Source organism: Hoplias malabaricus, chromosome 13 (genome assembly GCF_029633855.1).
Source record: "Hoplias malabaricus isolate fHopMal1 chromosome 13, fHopMal1.hap1, whole genome shotgun sequence".
NCBI lineage: Eukaryota > Metazoa > Chordata > Actinopteri > Characiformes > Erythrinidae > Hoplias > Hoplias malabaricus.
In genome coordinates, this window is record NC_089812.1 from 23,501,484 (window position 1) to 23,525,543 (window position 24,060).

The 24,060-nt window shown below is 39.9% G+C and overlaps 2 protein-coding genes across 4 annotated transcripts in view; both read left to right on the plus strand.

Annotated features, from left to right (window-relative positions):
* Positions 1-3,094, plus strand: part of ppl (periplakin) — a 28,209-nt gene extending 25,115 nt beyond the window's left edge. The window contains exon 22 of the mRNA XM_066642939.1: positions 11-3,094. Within this exon, the coding sequence (XP_066499036.1) occupies positions 11-2,680 (2,670 nt within the window). The 3' untranslated portion in view covers positions 2,681-3,094. The remainder of the gene's footprint in view (positions 1-10) is intronic.
* Positions 3,095-4,466: 1,372 nt separating this feature from the next.
* On the plus strand, positions 4,467-23,904 carry glyr1 (glyoxylate reductase 1 homolog (Arabidopsis)). Of its 3 annotated transcripts, XM_066642967.1 has the most exons (16): positions 4,467-4,517; positions 5,036-5,072; positions 5,891-5,970; positions 6,069-6,207; positions 7,808-7,924; positions 8,241-8,324; positions 11,065-11,118; positions 14,120-14,170; positions 15,118-15,191; positions 15,377-15,476; positions 16,256-16,366; positions 16,777-16,878; positions 18,151-18,313; positions 19,971-20,150; positions 20,838-20,962; positions 22,214-23,904. In XM_066642967.1, exons 1-16 carry the CDS (start codon positions 4,480-4,482, stop codon positions 22,286-22,288), a joined length of 1,530 nt encoding a protein of 509 aa, XP_066499064.1. In that variant the 5' UTR covers positions 4,467-4,479; the 3' UTR covers positions 22,289-23,904. The 3 variants fall into 3 exon arrangements, with proteins under 3 accessions (XP_066499064.1, XP_066499065.1, XP_066499066.1); XM_066642968.1 differs by lacking the exon at positions 11,065-11,118; XM_066642969.1 differs by lacking the exons at positions 8,241-8,324; positions 11,065-11,118.
* Positions 23,905-24,060: the final 156 nt, after the last annotated feature.

Sequence of the window (24,060 nt, forward strand, 5' to 3'; positions counted from 1 at the left end):
TCTTAAACAGCAACCTGAGGTAATAGTCCAGCAGAACGTCCAGAGTGTGAGAGCCAGTGCTCCAGGAGAGGAACCCTGGAGAATCAAGAAGCAGCTCGATGAAGAGATTCTGAAGAGACAGCAGCTGGAAAATGAAATCAAAACACTGCAAACTGACATTTATGTGCTGGAAGGGCAGAAGCCACAAGACACCATTGTCAAAAAGGAGCTGATTAAGAAGGTTCCTGATCCTCAACTGGATGAAGAGATCAGCAAAGTCCAGCAGAAGCTTTCGGATGAGCGCCGGACCACTCGGATCCTCGAGAGTGAACTGGACACTCTTCGAATTAAGCTGAGAGGAATTGAGACAGAAATGAAAGAAGGGGCTCAGCAGTACACTGTCAAAGAGGTTCTCAGGATTGAAAGAGACAGAGGACAAGAAGAGGAGGTCAGGAAGCTCAGAGAAGAGCTGGAGGAACTCAAGAGGCAAAAAATAGCTAAAGACAATGAGGTAATTCAAATGCAGAAGCAGATAACTGTACTTGCTGCAGAGAAAAACAGGGAGCAGGAGGTCATCAAGGAAGAGGAGGTCATCAAGGTCCATAATGACCCCCAGTTGGAGAGTGAGTACAGACTCCTCATTGAGCGCAAGCAGAAAGAAATTGACAACCGCATACAGCTTGAGGACGAGCTGCGATTCCTGCAAGAGAAACTCAAGCGCCTGGAGAAGGAGAAGGCCATGGCTGAAGAGAAGATCTCCATCCGAGAGGTTCTCAAGGTAGAGAAAGACATTGCTCTGGAGAGGGAGGTTGAAAACTTGAGACGGCAGCTTGAAGATGAAAAGGCAAAACGTATGTCTAGCCAAAGAGAAAAGACTGACATTCAGAGGAAGATCGTAAGCCTTGAGGAGGAGAAGTCCAAGGTTATTGTCCAGGAGAAGGTGAGAGAGATCGTTAGACCTGATCCCAAGGCAGAAACAGAGGTTGCCAATCTTAGGCTGGAACTTGTAGAGGCTCAGAGAAGATGCAAAAATGCAGAGCTCCAGCTGAAGTCCTTCCAGGATGAACTGATCATGCTGAAGAACAGAGGTCCACAGGTCGAAATAAAAGAAATCATCAAGGAAGTTATCAGGTACAAGACTGACCCAGAAACTGAAAGAGAGCTAGAGAGACTCAGAAATGAAATTGTGGACAAGACCCACCAGACAGAAAAGTGCGATATTGAGATCCTCCAGCTGAAGGATGAGATCCAGAGGTGGAAAGACACCAAGCCTCAAATACAGACTAAGGAGGTGGTCAATGAGGTCCTTCAGTACAGAGAAGATCCTAAAACCAAAGAAGAAATCGAGAGTCTGAAGAGGAAACTTTCAGAGGAGCAGAGGAAGCGTTTGGACCTAGAAAGAGAACGAGCCACCAGCGAAGAGAAGATCAGACTCAAGAAGATTGACTTGTCTCAGGTTAGAGAGAAGATTGTGCAGCAGGAAGTGGTGAAGATGGAGGAATGCCCAGTCTTGAGGTCTGAAAGTGAGACTCTCAGTCAGAACATCAACAATGAGTTAAGACAGAAAGAACTACTAAGAGATGAACTTGCCAGGCTTCAGCGCCAAAAGGCGGATTTGGATCTCCAGTTGGAGGAATTGGAACGTGAACGTAAAGCCCGCAGAGATGCCGAACTTGAAATCCAGAGGCTGAAAGTGAGGCTCCATGAACTGGAGATCAGGGACAAGGAGAACAGAGAGAAGGTCACGGTGAAACAGAAGGTCGTCCTGCAGCAGGATCCTCAGCAAGAGAAAGAGCATTCCATCCTCCGGCTCCAGGTTGAGGAAGAGAGGCACAAGCGTCTCCTTCTGGAGAAAGAGTACAATGCTCTCATTCAGCAGCAACTGACACTCGAGAAGACGGAGGTCCGTGAAAAAGTTGTCAGAACCGAGAAAGTCCAGGTTGAGAAAGATCCTGAAGCAGAGATTGAGATTGAGAGACTAAAAAGGAGCCTTGAGGAAGAAACAAGACGCCGGCAAGAACTGGACCTGGAAGTCACTACGCTTACGTCAAGACTGACCGAATTAGAGTTCACAAACACAAAGTCATCCAAAGAGTTGGACTACATCCGTGATGAGAGCAACAGGCTCCAGCAGGAGAACCAGCGCCTTCAGAATGAGATCAGGAAACTCCAGGCCGAGATCCAGATCACCACAAAGGAAACCAGACAGATCACAGAGTCTCTGCCAATGGACAACAGCAAGAACCTGGAGATCAGGGTCTCGTCCCTACAAAAAGAGCTGTCTGACCTCAGACGCATCACCACAGAAAAAGACGAAGAGATTGAAAAGCTCCAGAAGAGTGTGTCTGCAGTAAGGGTGAATAGAGAACAGAGAGAGAGTCATCTCCGTCGTTCTATTGTCGTCATCGACCCAGACACAGGCAAAGAGATGAGGCCTGAGGAGGCGTACAAACAGGGCTTGATCGACTGGAAGATGTTCGTCAACCTCCAGAGCCAGGAGTGCGACTGGGAGGAGATCACGGTCAAAGGTCCAAATGGAGAGTCCTCTGTCCTCCATGACAGAAAATCCGGAAAGAAATTCTCCATTGAGGATGCCCTGAAGGCTGGAAGCATCACCAAACGCCAGCTGCAGCAGTATCAAAACAAGGAAATCAGCATCCAGGAGTTTGGGGTCATGGTCTCAGGAAAGAACAAAATATAACCTTCTGTATTTGTCTGTCTTTATTCTTTTCTGGCTCGGGTTAAAAGTTGATTAAGCGCACCTTTCCTTCGGCTATCAGATTATAGATACTAATCCTGAGTTCACTCTCAATGCACTTTGTATTTATTTCAAACACATTAATATACTGAAGGTGTTCTTTGGGCTAATTTTGGGGGAGAATATCTAAAACACTTCTGAGGTCTTCCTGAAGTTGAGACAGGGGGATTTTGATTGAACAGGGTGAAAAATATCTGTAACTGTCTGTAACCTTCTGAATAAAGGTTATTTCAGCTTAAAGCTACAACTGTTGTTATAAGGAAAATGTCATCATGTCAACATTTACTTTCTCTTTTCCAAACCATTATCAAATGACACTGTTTCTGAAGTTTCTTGAGATAAAGTATACCTGGGTAAACTGGAGCACTGTGTCTAGTCTCTTACTTCCACCTTCCTGTTGTTGCTAAAGCGTAGTATTGCACCATATGGGCAAAGTTTGTTTTCTCCAGTGAAGGCATTAATCTTGAGTTTGTTCTTATCTGCGGCAAATATCAGTCTAGACCAGTGATTCTCAATCTTGTTTCTGGTGTACCACTGCCATACATATTTTAGAGAATCCCTTGCAGATGCAACTCATGAACTAATTACCAACCACATCCTGAGTTGAACATTAAAGCATTTAAGTCAGTGGTACTCCAGGACCAGGATTGAGAATTACTGGTCTAGGCTAATTTAGAAAGGCTTTACACTAGATGCTGGAACTTTACTGTGAATAGTTGAAGATGTTCAGCCATAAAAACATTAGCAGGATCACGTACAGATAATGAATGAACAATTTTGGATACCAACACCACAAAAGCTCACCCCAAATAACAAAACAACAGCTTAAAGCACACTGGGTAAGGTTCTGTTGCTGGTTTCGCTGGTAACCCAAGTGGGTCATAGCTGACCAGCACACAACATGCTGGGTTTGGTAGTAATTAACAATATTTCTCAAACATGGTCTTGGAGGTCCACTCCCCTGCACTTTTTAATGTTCTCCCTGCCCCCAAAACTAAATATTGAGTTAAAGTGTGTGTGTGTTAAAGCAGGAAAAGCACTAAAATGTGCAGGGTAGTGGGCCTTCAGGGACTAAACACTGGATTAGCATGCCTGTTCACTTTGCAGCACGTTAATATACTGAGGTTTTAAAAAACCTCTTTCCATAATTTCAAAGATCTGTTTTCCATCGGCAATCCCTGCTAATAACCTAAAATATATGATCTTATATTAGCACAGGACGCAAATACTGTGTTTATATGGGAAGCATGTTATGGAATGGCCTTGAAACTTACACTCACATTTAGGACATGCATAACAAGGGGAGTTATTTCTCATGTACTCACTCACCTATAGGAATATTTCCACATGGTGGTGCTATGTTTAACTGAGAATTAAAATCATAAATGGATTAAAAATTATTTTAAGACATTTTAACACCTGTTTATGTTTGCTTTGGTCTGAATCAGTGAAGTAGTTCGTAATCATCACCACGTCAGTGTCACTGCAGCACTGAGAAAGACCCGCCACCCAAATCATATCTGCTCTGTGGGCATTGAAGAACAGGATGAAAAGGGGCTTACAACGTATGCAGAGCAAGAGATGGACTACATGATGTTAATGTAAAACCAACAATATGTAGTTTTAATGTTTTGGTGAGTCGGTGTGTGGCTATGTGTTGTGGGGAGAGGGGGGTGCGGATGTCGACGGCGGTGACGTAAGTGGGAGTGCTCTCTCTGCTGTGTTTCAGTGAGAGGTTTAAGATGGCGGCGGTTCATCTGCGGATCGGGGACTTGGTTTGGTGAGACTCTTTTTCTCTGTTATTAAACAATCCCTTTATCTCATTTTCTGTCTGGGTTCGTACAGGGCGGGGGTTAAGACGCTGGTCCCGTAGATGTAATGTGTCTGGACGTTTATATTTGTTTGTAAAATTGTGTTTATAAGTAGAGTTGAGGTAGTGGCGCTGCAGCCTCACAAATACACTCAGCAGAAACAGCAAGTCTTAACCCACAGCGCTCACTGGAATAATCTCTCATTCACTGATTTAACGTCTAAATTCATGAACGAGGCATTTTTGTATTGAATAAAGAAGTTCTCCTTATGGTAATTATAACTTTATAGAGGTTATTTGCTTATGGAATAGCGAAAAACCTTGAACTTCTTTCGCTAAGCTAAATAGCAGCTGCGTGGTTGGACTGCCAACGTTTACTTTAAAACGGCACTGGATTCATTTGGCTTTAACTTTGCATTTGCTTTCTTAAATCTCAAGTAAACTCACCCAAACTGGAGACTTACATGCTATATTGTCATATCTTCCAGGGGAAAGCTTGGACGATATCCTCCCTGGCCAGGAAAGGTATGTTTAAACATCTAACCCGTGTTATTTCCATTTAAATCTCTTAAAGGTGCACTGGGCCGATTTATTTCATTTTCCAACTAGTAAAAATAAAGTAAAATATGAATAATGTTGTAAAACAATTATTTCAATAATGACATCCGCACAACTGACTGAAAAATGGTACTCAGATGGAAAGGGGCTGTCGTAGTGGTGTTCATCAGGATTTGGGGTGTGCAATCCTCTGGCGTCTGCGTAGATAAACTACAATAACACAGATGGGCAGGCTGGTGAAATCACATTAAGCACCTTTAATCCTGGTTTATTTTCTTTTCATTGTGGTATTTCTGTAGTTATTTATTTCCTTTATTAAATGCCGGGATGGACAGGTACCTCATTGCTATAGTGTTACACTTTTAAGGGATTTAATATGGTTTAACATCAAATAATATTTAGTAGTTGGGTTATAAACATCTCAGTACCATTTAATAATCAGTCATAACACATGCATTAGGAAGTCCCAACAGATCTATGTATGTTGAAAATGTAAATTTCTCCACTGAAATTACATTATAAGTTGTTGTTAGTGTTTTGTTTCAGTAATTTCTGGGATTTTCTAATGTTGATTGATGTTGGCTCACTAAGTAAGTAAAAGGTTATTGGTGTGCTTTATGGTTAGATATTGTTTTTGTAAGGTGTATATTGCCTTCTTAACGAATTCCTTATACTCTAGATAGAGCAAGTCATGTTGTACAGAGTTGGGAACATTGTCATTATCAAGGACACATTTGTGGGGGGTGTTATTAAGCGTTATCTGCTTTCTGTCCTTTTCTTTTTAGATTGTCAGTCCTCCAAAGGACCTGAAAAAGCCAAGAGGCAAGAAATGCTTCTTTGTAAAGTTCTTTGGAACTGAAGATCAGTGAGTATATAGATTTGAGTTGTTTTGTTCCTGCATATTTTAAGGTCTAGTGAGTAATGTACAGCCATATTGACTGTAGAAATGCTGTCTCTCTTCAGTGCCTGGATAAAAGTTGAACAGCTGAAGCCGTACCACCCTCACAAGGAGGAGATGATCAAGATAAACAAAGGCAAACGCTTTCAGCAGGCTGTAGACGCTGTGGAAGAGTACCTAAAGAAAGCCAAGGGAAAAGAGCAGGTCAGTCTGTTTGGGTTTTCATAAGCCAAGTCGCATTAAATGAAAACTCCACTGCATAATTCACCATATTTCTGCAAGGTTAAATTGTTCAAATGTAAATAAAGTGATGAAAAGTGTGTTTGGTTTGGTGTGAAGTACTCTGTTCTAGAGAGGTGAATGGAACCAGACATCATCCTCTAAAGCGCTTCACAGTAAGTGAGGACAGCAAACAGTGGGGGACACACGGCTGATGTCTGACCATAGTTTGGTGAAGGTGGAGGTGTTTTAGTCCTGTCCTGTGGAGAGGGACGTGCAGAATGCTTTGAGGACACAGAAACATGTTGCTAAGACGTCTTGTTCTATTCACTACCACTATATACCCCATGACCACCAGTCTCTGTACTGTCAGCTACTTCACACCAGAACATTCTCCATTACTTTAACAGCTCTGCCACTGAACTACAACATTTTTTAAAACATCAGTGTAATTGCCTTTTAACAATGGTGAGATGTTTACACATCCACTTTCTGTACATGCTTCAGCTCACCAGACAACACATTTCCACAGCCCAATGCTCAGGGGCTTTATGGCCTTCTAACCCATACTTGGCATTAGGCATACTGACCATTGGCTCCTGTACAGTCTTAAATTTTGTTTAATGCATTTCAGTGTAGATTATGCACATGCTGTCCTCAAAAGAAGGGTTTCAGCATACAGGGTATTGATATATGACTCACCCCTTCATAGGAAGACTTTCATTTATTTACGGTTTGTTTTTTACTGTCAGTGTTTTTGTTTAATATCATTTTATGCGTATTGTGTATACCAGTGATTCTCAAACTTTGGACACAGCATTTGGCCGTATTCTTTGGGGATGTGCACTTCTTTAGATCTTTTAATAGATATTTGCCCACATAGTATTTGTTGTAATATAAAACACAATTTATTTTTATTTGAACAGAAGTATGAAAACCCAGAAACAGATTATGTAATTTACATGTGAAATCTTTAGATTTTTAGTTATACAATAATTCCTTTTGTCAGTGGATGTAGTATATTTTCAGACGTCATGTATCTTTCAACCTTAGGATGCTTTTTGTACCACCAGTAGTACACACACCACAGTGTGTGAACCGCTGGTGTACACTTTATTAGGGGAGGGATTGAAGAGGATGCTGGATCAAATAATCAAAGAAGCATCCTGTGTTAAAGGAGCAATACGTAATTTTTTTCCACCTAAATGTGGCAGTGTTTTCCAAAATAATTTTTATTTTATTTTTTTTTTTTTTTTTTACATATTTTCTATAAAGTGTAACTATAACAGTATAATATCTGTTTTGTATTGTGAAGCAGATTATGTGGAGAAAACAACTGCTTGTTTAATGTCACCTGGTTTCCTGATGTTAATATCATTGTTGTCCATTGTTGTCTTTCTTTGTGGATTTTAATTTACTACAACATTTGAACAGAGCAGTTGTCCTTCACACTGTGTGAAAAATTTTGTGATAAATAGAAATGCAACAAAATTACTCTGAATTGAATACTTTACATTGACTTCAATTGAAATATAAGAAGTTGTTGCGACATTTAACCAAGGACACTCATGTGTTCATTTTACAGGCGCATGGCTCAGATGACAAGAGTAAAGCAGGAAAGGGTCAGAAAACCACAGCAAAACCGATGAAGATCATAGAGGAGGATGATGAGGATGCATTCAAGGGCGGCTCCTCTGATAAGGTCAGTGCTTGTCATCGTTATGTTTTGTATACTGTCCTCCTTAGACGCCAAAAATCCCTCAGAGCTTTCCATAAGTTTATGCTCCAGTCGCTGTGTGTGATCAGACCTTTATGGGTTCTGATCACGTGTTTACACCTAGGACTTCATTGTCATGCTGCATCACCACGGCTTTCTCGCTGTTTGTCTTTACCATGTGGATTGATTGCTCACTGGGCTGTGTTTAGAACCCACAGTTCCACAGCTTTGCTTTAGGCTTTGTTTAACAGGATAAAGTGGGGTGTAAGTATGTGGTAAATGTGTCTCTCTCTCCCTAAAGGATCAGACTGACTCTGACCCAGAGCCGTCCTCTGTGCAGCGGGTCGTGGCTGGAACAGTTGCAGGATTCAAATGGGAGAGCAGTGTAGGTGATAAACTCACAGTTTGCCCTTTTTTAATCTGCACTTTGCTACAGAAGCCCTTTTACACCAGGTAGGAGGAAAAAAACAATGTGTAAACCTCCTTTTTTTTTTTTTTTTTAATTATTATTATTATTTTATTTTGGGCAGCACTATGTCAAAAATCAGACCTGATGATGGACATAACTTTTTAACGTCATAATTATTTCAGTGATAAAAGTGATCTATATTTTAGTGACTTTATAAAACCTCTTGAGGAAACTGAGAATCATTATTTAACTCATTTGTTGCAATCAGCACACACATGAACTCCGAAGTAAATCCAGATAAACCTTTTACACATTTATCACACACGGGGAGATTTTTTGTGTCAGATACATTCTTGCAGCGGGAAATGCTTTGTGTGCTTTAGGCATGGTGTGCTGCAGTGCGTGCAGGAGAAACTTTGGATCACAAGTGGCTCTGTTCACACATGATATGACTCAGACTTTACCAGGAGTCTAAGGGTGATAAAGTCTATAATAAATCCAGGAGAATTGTGGGTGGTGTTTGCATTCACACATGCAACTCCTCTGGTAAACTCTGGATAGTTTCTGGGATAACCTGCACGCATGAAATTGGCCACCCACACACTTTTTTGTGAGCAATTTTAGCATATGCGCAGTGAGCACACGCACGTCTGGATCATCAAATGGCCACCTCTGCACCCACAGAGAAGTTGGATATTAGGTGCCTTTTTCAAGGGCAGTTCAGCCATGGATGCTGATAATGGCGAATGCACTGTTCCTTCATGTTCTCTCCCCCAGTTTTTCTTCCTATCCAGGGGATTAACCTGAGGATGTTCGGGTCACAAGCTCGCTTCACTTTTAGGCAGCAATTGAGTTTTTTACTCAGTGTGAAGTGACAATGCCATTTTTTAAATAGATATAGAAATATAGAGCCTTGTGTTACCTCAGATGTTGGAGGCAAGAGCGGCTTCTCTCTCTGAGCCCTCCTCTCCCCAGCACAGGCATTTGTTGGCCAACATGGCAGATCTGGGTAGTTTTCCTTGAAGGGCGCTGAGCTGTTAGAAGAGGTTTGAAAAGAAGAGGTGGTTGCCTTCAATTTATTTGGAGGAGGCATGTGCTTCCCACTGTTCCAGGCTGGGGGTGCTGTAAGAGATTGGTGGGGGGACTACATATGAAGTTGGGTTGCCTCGTTGTCTTGTAATACCTTTACACTTAATAGACCCAATTTTGAAGAAAACGTCTTTAATTTCTCACCTTCTTGATGTACTGCTGCCCAAGAGATAAATGGGGTCCTTTGTTTTTCTCCTCCCTGGTGGAAACTGGCTTCTGTACTTTGCTGTGTTTATAAATTAAGCAGATAGAAGTGTTTTTACACATGACACATACATGTCATGAAGCCTAGTCATTCAGTAAAACTACACTGATTAAGGATCAGTTTCCAAGCTTTAGATATTTATTTAGACCCAAGCCTCATCTTAAAGGGTTTTCCACAATGAATGCTTAGGCAATTACCGTTTTTCTTTGTTCAGTATTAGGCTTTATCCATACACTGGAGACTGTTAAATGTGCTCAGAGAGGCAGATTAAATTAACCATTTGCTACAGCTGCAACATTTCCCATTTGTGGTATAGTTTACATACAGTGCCATGAATAACTTCTTCCCTTTTGGTTCTGCATTTCTAAGAGGATATTTAGTTTAATTTGGTTGAAGCTGAGCAACACCAGTGCCTCTATGGTAAGTGTGATAAGATAATAATCTCTTTAAGTGTACTGAACCTGTTTGTAGGATTAATTACAGCCCAGTGTTGGAGTATGTAGATGAAATTCTCTATACCTGAAATGAACATCACGGATCACAATCACCAACTCATATACCGGACATATTATGAAAAACTAAATTTAGTGCCCTTTTGAGTGTATTAATACATTTTTGGATCTTGAGTCCATTACCACACAATGTGAAATACAACAAATTATTCAGATTTATTTGATGTACCTAAATTTGAAACAGTGGAATAAAATGAGTCTTTCTACTTTGGTCAAAACCCCATAAGCCCCACAGCAGTATTCACCCCCCTGTCTACTAAAAAGCCCAGGTCCTTTTAAATAATTATGAGCTGCTCACTGTTCACTCCAGCCCCGAGTGCACAGCAGTGAGGAACAAGTAGCAGAAGCTCTGGTTTTTGCCACTTTCTGTTTCTTCTCTGTTTCCGTTTTGTCTTTGCGATGTCACATAAACCCTGGTCCATCGCTGTGATTGGACAGACTCAGGCGAGGGAGTGGGGCATTTCTGAAGTCTCTGCATTTGAAATCAGAAGCTGAGCAGAATCAGAACGGCTCGTTTTGTCCCATGTTTTCTGACTTACGCAGAGCACAGAAAACTCACTGGGTGGTCTTGTTTCACAGTGTGTGGGATGGTGGGATCAAGATTCACACATTAATGTGAACCTGAACTGAACAAGGGATTTTTTTAAGTCGTATAATTAGTAACAGTGAGAACAGTAAAATACTCAAACTCTACGTAATTATTTGTTGGTTTGAAAAAGAAATGCAAAAAAGGGCAGATGGATGTTTTTCATGGCACTGTATGTTGAGTCTATTTTGGTGAAATGATTCCTCCCACAGTTCCTAGCTTTTCCTCCCACCATGCAGCTGTATGTAGACTCAGATTAGATCAGTATCAGGTCAGCACGTCTCTGTAGAGAATAGCTTCCAATTTAACTCTCTTCCATTGTAGCCAGTAAAGGATGACCCACATTTCCATCACTTTCTGCTCAGCCAGTCTGAGAAGGTAAGAGGAGATGCAGAATGCTTCATCAGCTTCTCTCTGTCCTCTCTAAGCTCCTGCACATGGCGTTGGTAGTGATGTGTGTGTTGTTTTCTTTTTCACTCCTAGAATGATTCCCTCCCTTCCTTTTGTCTTTGCTGGTTTTCTAAAACAACGTGCGCACACACACACCCTCAGCACTGGCCTTGCACAGCTGGAGCCACTAATTCTGACCTTTTTTCAAAGTGAAATGTCTTTTATGTAGAATAATACACAGGACATATGAGTGGCACAGTACTGTATTTACTCCTGGAGAAATTAAGCTGCATTAAGCAGTAAAATGGAATGCTCTGCAGCAGCTGAACATGAGCTTTAGTTCACTATACCGACTGCTGAACGTGGCTTGGGCTGTGGAGCCAGTGAACTCTGTCCCAAAGAGATGGAGCCCCATCCAGTACCTTTTGAGATGAAGTTGAAGTGGTATTTTTGATTCAGAACTAATCACCTAACATCAGCACCTGACCACTCTAATGTTTATATCGCTGCATGCAGTCATATCATCACAGCAATATTCCAAAATCTGGTGTAAAGGAAACTCACTCTTTATTAATTCTCTTCAATTCAGGAGAAATGCTGGAGGAGCAGGGGTCCACAAACTATGTCATATACTGAAAATTTAGACCCATGCATTTCAGATTTATTTATTTATTTATTTTGGGGTTTTGCCAGACACCGATGCTGTCTTTACGAGACATGCATTCATGTTCTGTGAACATGTGTTTATGATTTCGTATGATACCATTAGTCACAAAAAAGTTATTTGAAAGCCACACTAAAGTGGTCAGACTGTGCATTTCCTGTGAGGTCTGTTTCACACTCACTGCCTCTGTGTGACACCATAATAGCAATGTAATGGTTCTTTTCCCAGGTAAATTTTATGGATGGTTTATAAACAACTACCCTTTGAGTCAGAAAGATTGTGACTGGCAGAAGCAGCACTGGAAAATCAGAGGAGACAGATTTATGGCAGATCAGTCCAAACGAGGCCCACTGTCTTGCAACGAACAATATTATAGTCATTTTAAGACCACTTTATGCCACTGATGTAATCATAATAAAATAGCGTAATAATGAAATTAAGAACCCTTCAAAGGGAACGTCTATGATTGTGGGGAATCGCAGTTCTAAGCTTTTTTTTGTTTTGTTTTTTTTTGGAATGGTGTTTGAGGGGGAAAAATCAGACTGTTCTTTGTACATAGCTTAAGTGTAACTTGTCTAAGTTTTTATTCCCTGTTTGATTTTAATTTTGTAGCACTGTCAGTAATGCAGTTAGCCATCTCCCGAGTTTGGAGACATTTCCACTTTAAGTGATCTGAAACAGGAAAAGAAGTCAATTACCCATTTACGGAGAAGGAATAGAGCAATCCTTGTTCTGGTTTGTGCTTTTGAATATTTGGAGCTCTCCGTTATTGGTGTTTTTTTTTTTTTTTTTAAACTCATTTACAGACAGAGCGGAGAACAACATCTGAATTTAATATATATATATATATATATATATATATATATATATATATATATATATATATATATATATACCGCGACCCTGAAATGGAGAAGCGGAGAAGAAAATGATGATGATATATATATATATATATATATATATATATGTATGTGTGTGTGTGTGTTTTCATAGTCATAAATTACTCCTTTAGGGTGTATTGAACTTTAAGCAACAAATCATTAAGTATATTTATGAAATATAAAGTTTAAATGTATGAAATACATAAAATACAAACCCCCTTATGTTTCATAGTTAAACAGAAATACTATTCCAATAAAAGTAATTTAAATTCAGTGTTAAAATATCCAATGAAGTATTAACACATTACGCAGAGGTGGATAAATGTGAAACAGGCCTTTGCCTACTACCAGCTTATTTCTTTGTATAATTGCCTGAAAGAAAAAAATTAGAACATGCTGTTTTTGACTGACAGAGAGCCCCAGCCAAGTTCCCCATTTGCCCAAGCCTCGAAATTGCACTTAAACTTGCGGTATTGTAGTTAAATCTCTCTCTTCCTCTGCACACTGCTTTTCCTCCTGCTTTGAACACATTTTGCTGTCAGATAATTTTGTTTAGTACCAATTAACATTGTAAATGGATTCATTGAAGGAAAACTACCAGTCACAGGCCACTCGGTTGCCTCTGGCTCTTCATCTCCAGAGTTGTGAACTGTTCATCACCCTGTGTTTCAGTTAAACTGAACCAGCCTCCATGGCTCAGAGAGATAAGGGCAGACATGAATCCTGCCTTTTTAGTTTTGGCTCTATAAGAAGAATGGACAGTTTGCTCTAAATGATTAGCTCAGGAGGCGACCTACTGACCAACGAACCACAGTTTTTAATTGAGTTTTATGCAGTTGTGCTCTTGGAAAGCTATTGTTGTGGGGTTTGAAAAGCTTTACAGAAAACTGGGCAAATAAAATCTCATTCAGACTAGTAGACTCAGCTTGGTTTGTGTCACTGTGACTGACTTTACTCAGTTTTTAACGGGCTTGCTTTACAATGCCAACCCGCAGGAGGAGGACCATCATACACGCATGGATAACCGACTTTATAAAAGACAAAATCATCCCATTTTAATCAATGCAAATAATGATTCTGAATACATCACTTAATTCAATATTTAGTCCAGTTAAACAGGTCAAATTCTGCACCCTCTGCAATGAATCGTTAAATTTCAGTGGTATCAATTATATTTTCCCAAAAAATTATTTTGATTATATCTAATAACTACAAAAATGTCCTGTGTCCCGCTTTACTTGGAAGTTTCTGTAAAGTTTGTCCAGCCTTGCTGCTGTAGCAATGAAAGAATAATTTTTGCAAATAATTTTAACCTATTTTCAGCACTTGTTTCTCCCAAAACCTCTAGCAAATGCACGTGTAGTCACTGAGTTGAAAGCTTGCTGCCAGAACTTTGTGAAGCTATTGAGGCTCATGATGTTTAATTCGTATTTTTATTTTGCAGCCAGCGTCTTCGATGGAGCCAATCAGCAAACGGTTGAAGATTATTGAAGAGGTGAGGGTTCATGTCTATTCATATTTTGGATGGTTGTGTTGTTAATTGTCAGATTTATTCTCTAGGGTATGTATTGATACCTGGGGAAAATATTGTTTTATCACTGCTAAAACCAACTTTAGACTTAGTAAAAAAGCATGAGTTCTTTAAGCTTCTTTAGTCCTGAGAGAGTGAGCTGTGGTAAATTTTCTCAGAGCGTCTAGGGTGTCTCAGCACAGGAGCTGAAGAGTGGACCTCTCTGTTCTTCTCTTTCTGGACCAGCCAGCTCTGAAATAAAAAGCTAAGGCTCTGCAGTCAGTGGTGCGACCCTATCACAGGGCAGCATCATGACGCTCCACACAGGAATGAGGATTAGAAACAGAATATCAACAGAAGGAAGAGGATATACCTTTGCTTGCAAATATACTTGAAAAGAAATAGTTTTGATCTTTTGAAAGTACAAATGGTCCTTAAGTTCGTGTACATAAAAAGGTTTTAGAAATCTGAGAAAGAAAAAACAGAACCCCTAATATTAGATTGAAAACAAACCACATTATTCCAGTGAGTGTGATAGTGTGTGTGTGTGTGAGAGAATGTGTTGGTTTCCACATCCTTGTGACAGTCCAGTATTATCCAATCCCTAGTTTTAGCAGTTAATATATACTTCATTACATTAAATCAAGTGGTGTTGATTTATCAAATCCATTCGATCAGGAGAACATCTGGAAACACACTTACACTGGCTCACAACACAGCTGCTACGTCTTAGGAAAAAAATTCAGTTTACTTTTACTGTTTTTGTTATTGTATTTATTGTAAATATATTTATACAAACACCATGCTTATTGAGAGGGTAAATTATTTTAAATAATAATAATCTTACATGTTTAAAACTTTTGCTCAGAACTCTAACTAATTTATAACCCACCTCTGTGACTATAAAAACTTTTGTCTTTTTTCCCCCTCAGGACACTGGCTCCACCTCTATTCAGGCAGCAGACAGCACAGCCGTCAACGGCAGCATCACACCCACAGACAAGAGGTAGCATCTACAAATTGTAATGTTTACAGGAGAGAAAACTGCCTCAAAACCTGCTGTTTTTATTGAGACACAACATCGTACACACCCTGTATTCCTGAGTTTTGCATTGTGCATGCCTGTATGTATTTATTAATTTGTGTCCTGTGTCCTGACATTAAGCTCCGTAGCCTGTTTGTCTTTAACAGGATAGGGTTCCTGGGACTGGGGTTAATGGGGAGTGGTATCGTCTCTAACCTGCTGAAGATGGGACACGTTGTCACGGTGTGGAATCGCACGGCAGAAAAGGTGGGACACCACTATGAGTTGTAATTGCTGACCTAATTTTTTATTTAATTGCGGTTCTTCAGGAAATGATTCAGTTCTTCGTGGAGTTTTATGTTCAACAGTGATTTGGTTCAGTTATTAAGGTGTGAGGTGGAATTATTTTAACTTGAAGACCTATTTACGCTGTAGTTGAATATAAACTAATGCACAAATATGTAAATCCTTGGCTGAAACAAAACTGAAATTTAAGATACATTTTCAGTTATGAAAAGGATACAGAAACCACAAAAAAGGTGGCAATAAATAAGCAAGTGAAAGAAATACTGCCTTCTAAGCTTCATGGTAGAATTATCCATCCCCCCTTAAATTATACAGCAGTTAAGTTCTGGTTTCCAAGTATCTCTCTCTTTTTCATTTCCACTTTAAATGGTGCAGTAGTTATATTTAACTGTTCATTTAAGGTGGAATGTAAAAACTGAATAAAAATTTGCAAATATAATGACAACTTGAACTTTATTAGTATTTTGCTGAAAATGTAGTCAGTAAAAGATTGCACCAAATTTCGTTAGGGGTTTTACATTTGAACTTATTACCTGGAAGTTATTTGTTTGATGTGGAAGCAAATTGGGGGGAGTAAGTGATCACAATAAAAATAAAAGTTAATATATGCATTAAAACAAATATAATAAGCCAGTAATATAAGGGAAATAAAATATTAAAACATAACACACGTTAGAGAAACTTAATTTGTCATTGATCAATTTATTATTATTATTTTAATGCCCCGTGTCTCTCCACAGTGTGATTTGTTTATTCAAGAAGGAGCCCGATTAGGCCGGACGCCAGCGGAGGTCGTGTCCATGTGTGACATCACGTTCTCCTGTGTTTCTGACCCTAAAGCTGCCAGAGATGTAGGTAGAAACCTGCTTTGGGACTCTAATGTTTTATTTATTACATTTTTATAGTAAAAATAGTTGGCCTCATCATCAGGAGGTCACTGGTTCCCTGGTGATGCCTCAGCAATCAGAGGCTGCTAGGTAGCATGGGAGTCTGTTGGCTAATGTGACAGATCTGGGAAGTGTGTGTTCTCCTCACGTGTTGGCCTCACGTGTCACAGAGGAAGCATGTCCACCCACCCTGGAACTGGAGACTAATAGTAATTAGGGAGATTGTTCACAAACAGTAACAAGAAGACACCTGATCCCAACGTCTAAAAAGGAGAACTGCATCCATCTGGGAAAGAGTTTACACTGTTATGTGCACTGCGTTGTGCAAATGAATGAATGGAAATGAATGGTTTGTGTATTGTTTGTTTTTACAGCTGGTTCTGGGTCCCAGCGGGGTTTTACAGGGGATCAGACCAGGGAAATGTTATGTAGAAATGTCTACAGTTGATCCAGAAACTATTACAGAGCTCTCACAGGTGAGTACTGACTTGGGCCCTTTCCACATGGATATGGGTATTTTTTAAAAATAAAGGATTTTTCATGTGTTTTTCCTCCTGTTCACACAAAAACGGCATTGTAGGTCACTAAAAAATGTTATCACTGTTCTCATGTGAATGAAAGAAAACGGAGCATTTCTGAAACGCTGACGTCACAGACCGTGTCTGTCTCTGTCTGAAATTTAGACAGCTCCTCACTCTCTCTGTAGTGGATTACATCAGTCATAAAACTACAGTACACACAGACAGCATGAGCTTTCAGATTCCCACATATGAATAAATATTATTGTTGTATTAGAAATATATAATGCACGTTTATGATCTAGATTCAGTAATTGTATGATTTGTGTAATGCACTACATAGAGAGTATAGAGTAATTTTTGATTAACACCTCTGTGTTCCTCTCATGCTTCTTGGTATTTTGAGGTTCTATGTCCCCCAACAGGACTAGCTTGATAATCCATCCATTTTTGTATTTGTCTATACAGGGATATTTTCAAAACTGTAGGGAGGAAAATCTGTTTATAAATATATCAGGATCCATGTAGATGGGGCCTAAAAATACATTTGTCATTTAAACACCAATGAAACATCTGTGACCAAAGTTAATCAGCTGATTACCTATTCATTTTTTGTAATAATAATTGATGCTACAGCCTTTAGTGGGAGCTCAGTTGGACATATACAGGCAACCTGAACAGAGACCGTGCACCAGCATGAGTGGATCAGACACAGCAGTGCTGCTGGAGATATAAAATCCTGTGTCCACTCTGTTAAACACTCCTACCTTGTGGTCAACCTTGTAGATGTAAAGTCAGAGACAGCAGCTCATCTGTTGCTGAACAGTCTGGATGTTTTTGGTTGGTGGACTATTCCACCAACCAACTACTATAAGTCCAGCAGTGACACTGAGGGGTTTAAAAACACCAGCAGCACTACTGTGTCTGATCCATTCCTACCAGCATAACATGCACTAACCCCAATACCACCACACCACTCAGTGCTCGAATATGACATAACAGCCCCGCACTGTATCATTGTGCAGAGCAACAGACAGGTTACAATCTGTATTTGTAGAACTAGAGAGTGACTGGTTTGGTCAGTGGAGCTGAGAAAATGGACAGTGAATGTAAACACAAGGTGATCATTATAATGATTTGGCTGGAAGGTGTGTGATGAGAGTGAAGGATGTGTTAGGAATGAAAACAATACAGAAATGGGGTGGTCTTGTTTTATCTGTATTTCTCCAGGTGATCACGTCCCGAGGCGGCCGCTTCCTGGAAGCTCCAGTGTCCGGCAGTCAACAGCTCTCTAACGACGGGATGCTGGTGATTGTCGCAGCTGGAGATCGCAGTGTTTACGAAGACTGTAGCAGCTGCTTCCAGGCCATGGGCAAAACATCTTTTTTCTTAGGTACGACTCATAAAGGCAGTGTTATATAACTGTGATGAAGATGTGCATTTACTGTCACTGTGGGAATTCATGTTTAAAAGGGCAGTTTAGAAGAGAAGGAAAAAAACACTTTTGAACTCCTCACTTTCAGTGCGTCTTAATATAACACACATTACATTTAAGCTATTTTAAATCTTGTGTATTGGTCTGATTGTAGAGAAATTTGGACATGATGTGAAAAGTGGCATTTCAAATATAGAAGTATGTCACAGCTGACATTTTTGAAACACCACTGGTTGATTTACAAGGCAAAGCAAACATGTTTTTGTAACACATATGAAGTAAGTCCATTAGAAATGAGAAGAAACCCAGAAGACACAAAGATTAATTAATTAACTAGATAAATCAATTTTTGAACCCAGAGGGAAAAGTAATTCGTTTCCATAGAGCTGTAGAAAAAATACTCTCAACTGCAGTTACTGTCAGTTATCTATTGTTTCTGCCAACACTTTTGGTCCTCATTTAGACGTTAAAATGAAATAAATATAGATCCTGACATATTTATCTGTGTCACATTTGTAAATAGCTCTGTTCATTCGTGTCATTCAGCAAAGGAGCTTAGGGGCTCATCCCAAAATATTGCCATTCCCTACACACAGCACATCACAGATAATAAAGCTAATAATACAGACAGTAAAAGACAGGGAAATCTGAACCCTATAGCTCTTTAAAAATTATTGTCTACATACAACACACTATGCGAGTTATTTTATGATCAACTGTACCCTACGCAGGGCGTAGGGAGGTATTTGGGATTTGGCCTCAAATTTCCTTTCTGATCACTCACATTCAGACAAGGAGAACTACTTTAACAAACCAGAGGAATCATTTATTTTTATTTAAAATGACACTTACATAGCGTCTTTCTAGAATCCCAAGTACGCTTTACAATCAACACACAACATTCAGTCCACACACACACACTGGCGAGAAGTGGCAGACAAACGCACACAGCGTACTCTCAACCTGGAGGACTGCATCGGGCACTAGGGTTTCACCCAGGAGAGAGCGCCAATCCATATCTGGGCATACACACATTCACTCACACATACAGACATTCATTCACACACATACTCATTCACTCACACACCAGGACGGTCATGACAGAAGCCAACCTCCATGTTTTTGGACTGTGGGAGGAAACTGGAGACCCCGGAGGAAACCCATGCTGACACGAGAAGAACATGGAAACTCCACCCAGATGGGACTTGAACCCAAGATCCCAGTGCTGAGAGGCGAACGTTCATTGGGAGCAAGGCGGGAATACACCCTGGAGGGGGCGCCAGTCCTTCACAGGGCAACACAGACATACACACACACACACACACATTCACTCAGACACACACCTAAAGACACTTTTTTGAGTCCCAAGGCAGACAGTCATGATAAAACATTATCCTGCATTCATTTGCTTAAAACTGAACTCTCTTGCAGTGCACTGAGGCTGCTCTCACTGCACTGCAACTCATGCCCATGCAGCAGCTCTCTCTGCTGAAATAAATAGGATGCAGCGAGGTGAAATGGCAAGTTGACATGCACCGTTACAGTAGGCAAACAGCCAACAAATCAGGCTCTTTACTGTATGTCTGAACTGGTGTGTCTGTGTTTTATGACTCAGGAGAAGCAGGAAATGCTGCGAGAATGATGCTGATCCTGAACATGGTCCAGGGCAGTTTCATGGCCACCATCGCTGAGGGCCTGACCCTGGCGCAGGCCACCGGCCAATCACAGCAGACCTTCCTCGACATCCTCTGTCAGGGCCAGATGGCCAGCACCTTTGTCGACCAGAAATGCCAAAGTATGTGGATAATGTGGAGAGGAGTTTTAGTCCTTTTGAGCACTGGCTCTAAGACTATATGCACGATTACAGCTGTAAACACAATGTAGAGCAGTTTAAGCTGTATGACACTGTAGGTGGCACTGTTTGAGTATCAGAGCGGCTGTGATTGAGTCATAAGAAATAAACCAGTCAGTAAAGAAATATTCAGGAAAGTGCCCCCTCCAGTGTGTTACTGCTTTACACAGCAATTAAACATGTGCCCGTTATTAGTGAATGGTAATAAACCACAACAGATTAAGATTGATTTATTTATTTAATCATCTATTTGGCCCTGCCACCTAAAAACCCACCCAAAGCCAGAGATTGTTGCTGCTGCTGTAGAGCCCCTTTTAAATCTCTCTCTGGTGCAAGAGAATTTAATAACGTCAGTGCAGAAGTGTGTGTGTGTGTGTATACATGTTTAATTGTAATAATACAATCTAATAAAAAAAGAAATGCTTTAGTGGCCATATTTTTCACACAGGACGTCCATAAATGTGATTTCAGGTAAAGGGATTACGGTAAGAGGTTTTTTACAGGAGGTTAATGACTTGGTTTTTCATTGCAAAGGCTCAAATATTGTATAGATAATCTACAAATATATTAAAGGTTGTTTATTGACCTGTTGTGCATTTGACTAACTTATATTTTTGCACTTTTGTTTAGACATCCTGCAGGGCAACTTTAAACCAGATTACTACCTAAAACACATTCAGAAAGATTTAAGATTAGCCATTTCAATGGGAGACTCGGCTAATCACCCCACGCCGATGGCAGCAGCTGCAAACGAGGTGAGAATGTTTTATATTAATGATCCACAGGAACAGAAAAATCTGCACTTATCTCTGCTCTGGATTAAGATGAATGGAGCATGTACAGTGTTTATTATTAACACACGTTGATACAACTAATACAGTAAATGTCCAGTTTTACATTCTACATTTTTTTATGTAGTATTTATATACACTTTTATATACCATATAATATAACATCACTGCCAGGAAAATATTTTCTGTTTAGCGATTTATTCCACTGAAGTGGAAACTCCTGTTGGACGTCACATTGTGTTAAAACTTTAGTGTTTTGTTATGATTAACAAGATTTCATCATTATTTATCCCTTCGTTAGCTGAAATTATTTTGAGCACTTATCATTGTTATCACTAAATTTATCCTCAAAGATTATCATGGGCTTTCTGAGTAAACTGAATAGGAATAAAAGACTAAGGTTTAGGCTAAACAAACTTTCATTCGAACTATAGACCAGGGGCATTGACCTGTGATCTACTTTTTCCAGAGGACAGGTGAAAGTGAAGTGCTTTATGATCATTGTACAAATGTACAACAATATTTTACCCCTGTAGTTAACAAATTAATGGCAGTGAACACACTTACACTAGTGATTAGGGGTAGTGGCAATACATCCTGAGCAACCAGCAGCCAACCTTGGCACCCAGGGGGCATATTGGGCTTCAGCCCTGGATGTTTCTGTCAGTTGTGGGGTTCGAATTGGTGACCATCCAGCACCAAGCCTGTACAAAGTAAAAATACCTCAAAGTGATAGCAGTTTACAAGAGAAAGCTGAAGCTGAAGTTGAAGCAGGTCGTCATTATCTACCTTTAAATTGTTGAAACTGGCGGGCTGTTGGACAGTTACAACTTTTCTTTGTTTTATTCGCTTTGTTTTATCTCTCTGGGCTCCCAGTAATGATCAGTAAGCGTGAACAGATATTTGCACTTAATTATTTTTGTGTGGGAAAAGGCTAATCACATTGTTTAATTGAGGTATGATTGACCAATGTGCATGTTTGATCAACTCACGGGATAATGATATTCACAAGGTCTATCCTACAATAGCAGGGAAAACCCCATTCTGAACTTTATTACGTACAGTCACAAATAAGGTCAGCAGAAACAGTTTTCGTTTACACAGTCCTACTGCATGTGTGCCACAGGCCTGAACCTGCTGGTGTAAAACCGTGGCTCTGCAATCTGACCCTTGTTGTTTGTCGCCTAAATGTGTTTCTGATTTTGTTTTTTCCAGGTCTATAAGAGAGCGAAGGCTTTGGACCAGTCCGATAACGACATGTCTGCTGTGTACAGAGCTTACATTCACTAATCCCTGGAGATGTGCTCTACGTTCTGGACCACAAACGTTTTCTTTTCTGTTTCTCTTTCTCTTCTCTTTCTTGTTCTGTTTCTCTCTGCTGATGAGTTCTGTTTAGCTCCAGTTCTTTCCTCTCCTCTCCTCTTCTCTTCTCTTCTCCCTGGTGTGATGGGAGCTCTTTGGCTGCCTCCTCTGAGCATTGCACTGACTTTGATCTCATTTATTTTTCGGGGGTTGTTTGCAATGCAGATCCTCTGCATGAGGTGGATTTTATGATTTAACGGCGGTGTGCTTGAGTCCGCTGCCTTTCAGAGCAGTTTGGAAGGGGTTTTTGGTTTTTATTTATCATTCATATCTTTGTGCTTGTTTGTTTATTAAATTAATTCCCTCCGTCTGCTCTTCTTTCTTTGTCGTCCAGATTTGCGTTAAATTAAAAATAAAAACAGGCTCCCACTCACAAGGCTAAAGGAGCATGAAGAAAAAGCCACTGCATTGCCTTAATATCAAAACACCCTATTTATTTATTATTTTAATCTCCAAAGATTACCAGATTAATGAGGCATATTTTGGTTGATAATGTTATTTGCTGTTTTTGTGAGGTCACAAATCCAATTAAAGATTCAGCGAAGTTCTGATGCCTTATAAAGAGTGCAGTAATAGGTTTTAATTATCTGTATATTTTAATCAGGCGTATATTAATCATATGTCTGATTTAAAGACATCCGGACATGCTTTTTATTTTGGATTTTGTGACATAACATTTCCTTTCTGAGTCACTGCTTTACTTTCAGAGTTGAGTTGCTAAACTGGATAGAAATGAAGTAAACCCCAGCATTTAAGTTTGTTTTAGGCTTTGTTTTGTTTGTGATTTATGAACCTCCACAAAGATGAGAACGTTTGGTGTTTTAGAGGCTGTCAGGTCCTGATCGTGAATATATATTTTTTGCCTTATTTTGATTTTGTCTGAGACACTGGTCAATATTTTTGCAATCTTCAAATATTTAAGCTATCTAGAACAGGGCAATTCTTCCTTTTAAGCAGCTTTGTTACAGAGGGCTGAGCATGTCCACGTTCTCGCTTCCAGGCAAATTCTACAGTGTTTTATCAGTAAATGATCAGTCTTCGAGTACTGACGTTGGTTTTAAAGTACACGTACACACAGAGGTACAGTTTCTGATTTAAACCCGACACATTTTTCGTGGTGTCAGAAGGACGTTAAGGGGTGGAATTTTGAGTGGATTTCTGACTCAGACTTTAGTGAAGCTGTATATAGTACTGTCAGTGTGGTTGGGTTACTCTAGGAACTAAAGACTTAACACCCTTTCAGTTTGGACTCTGCTGAAACTATTAATCATCTGGTGTCTTAATAGCCTTGGCTATTCTTTTTGTTTTGTGTTAGCTAATGGATTATTTACTGTAAATGATTTATTGGTTTGTGGCTTATTATACAGTCCATCTAATGACCGTGTAAAAATCACAAGTTGTTTCCAGTTTGTGGAAAAGAAGAGGAGGAGGTGGTGGAGGAAGGTGGAGGATAATTGGATATATTTATAATTTCTTGTAAATGTTGAAATGTTAAAGCTTTTTTGTGAAGTTAACTGAATCCTTCTCTGAATAAACAAATCTGATGCCCAGTTTCTCTCTTGCTTGTTTGTTGCTTTTTCATTTTAGCCTTTTTAACAATGTTATAAGCTTGAATGAATGTCAGTTAAGGTTGTGATTTATAAATTTAGCTGAGCACTTTAAACGTGAAGCACCTCAGGGTGTAACAGGCTTGTAACTCA

Bases quoted from the DNA above. Each gene is read 5' to 3' on its own strand.
- glyr1 (XM_066642967.1), top strand. From the start codon at position 4,480: ATGGCGGCGGTTCATCTGCGGATCGGGGACTTGGTTTG. The intron at 6,208-7,807 runs GTCAGTCTGTTT...TTCATTTTACAG, and splicing joins AAGCCAAGGGAAAAGAGCAG to GCGCATGGCTCAGATGACAA. The intron at 15,192-15,376 runs GTAGCATCTACA...TGTCTTTAACAG, and splicing joins ATCACACCCACAGACAAGAG to GATAGGGTTCCTGGGACTGG.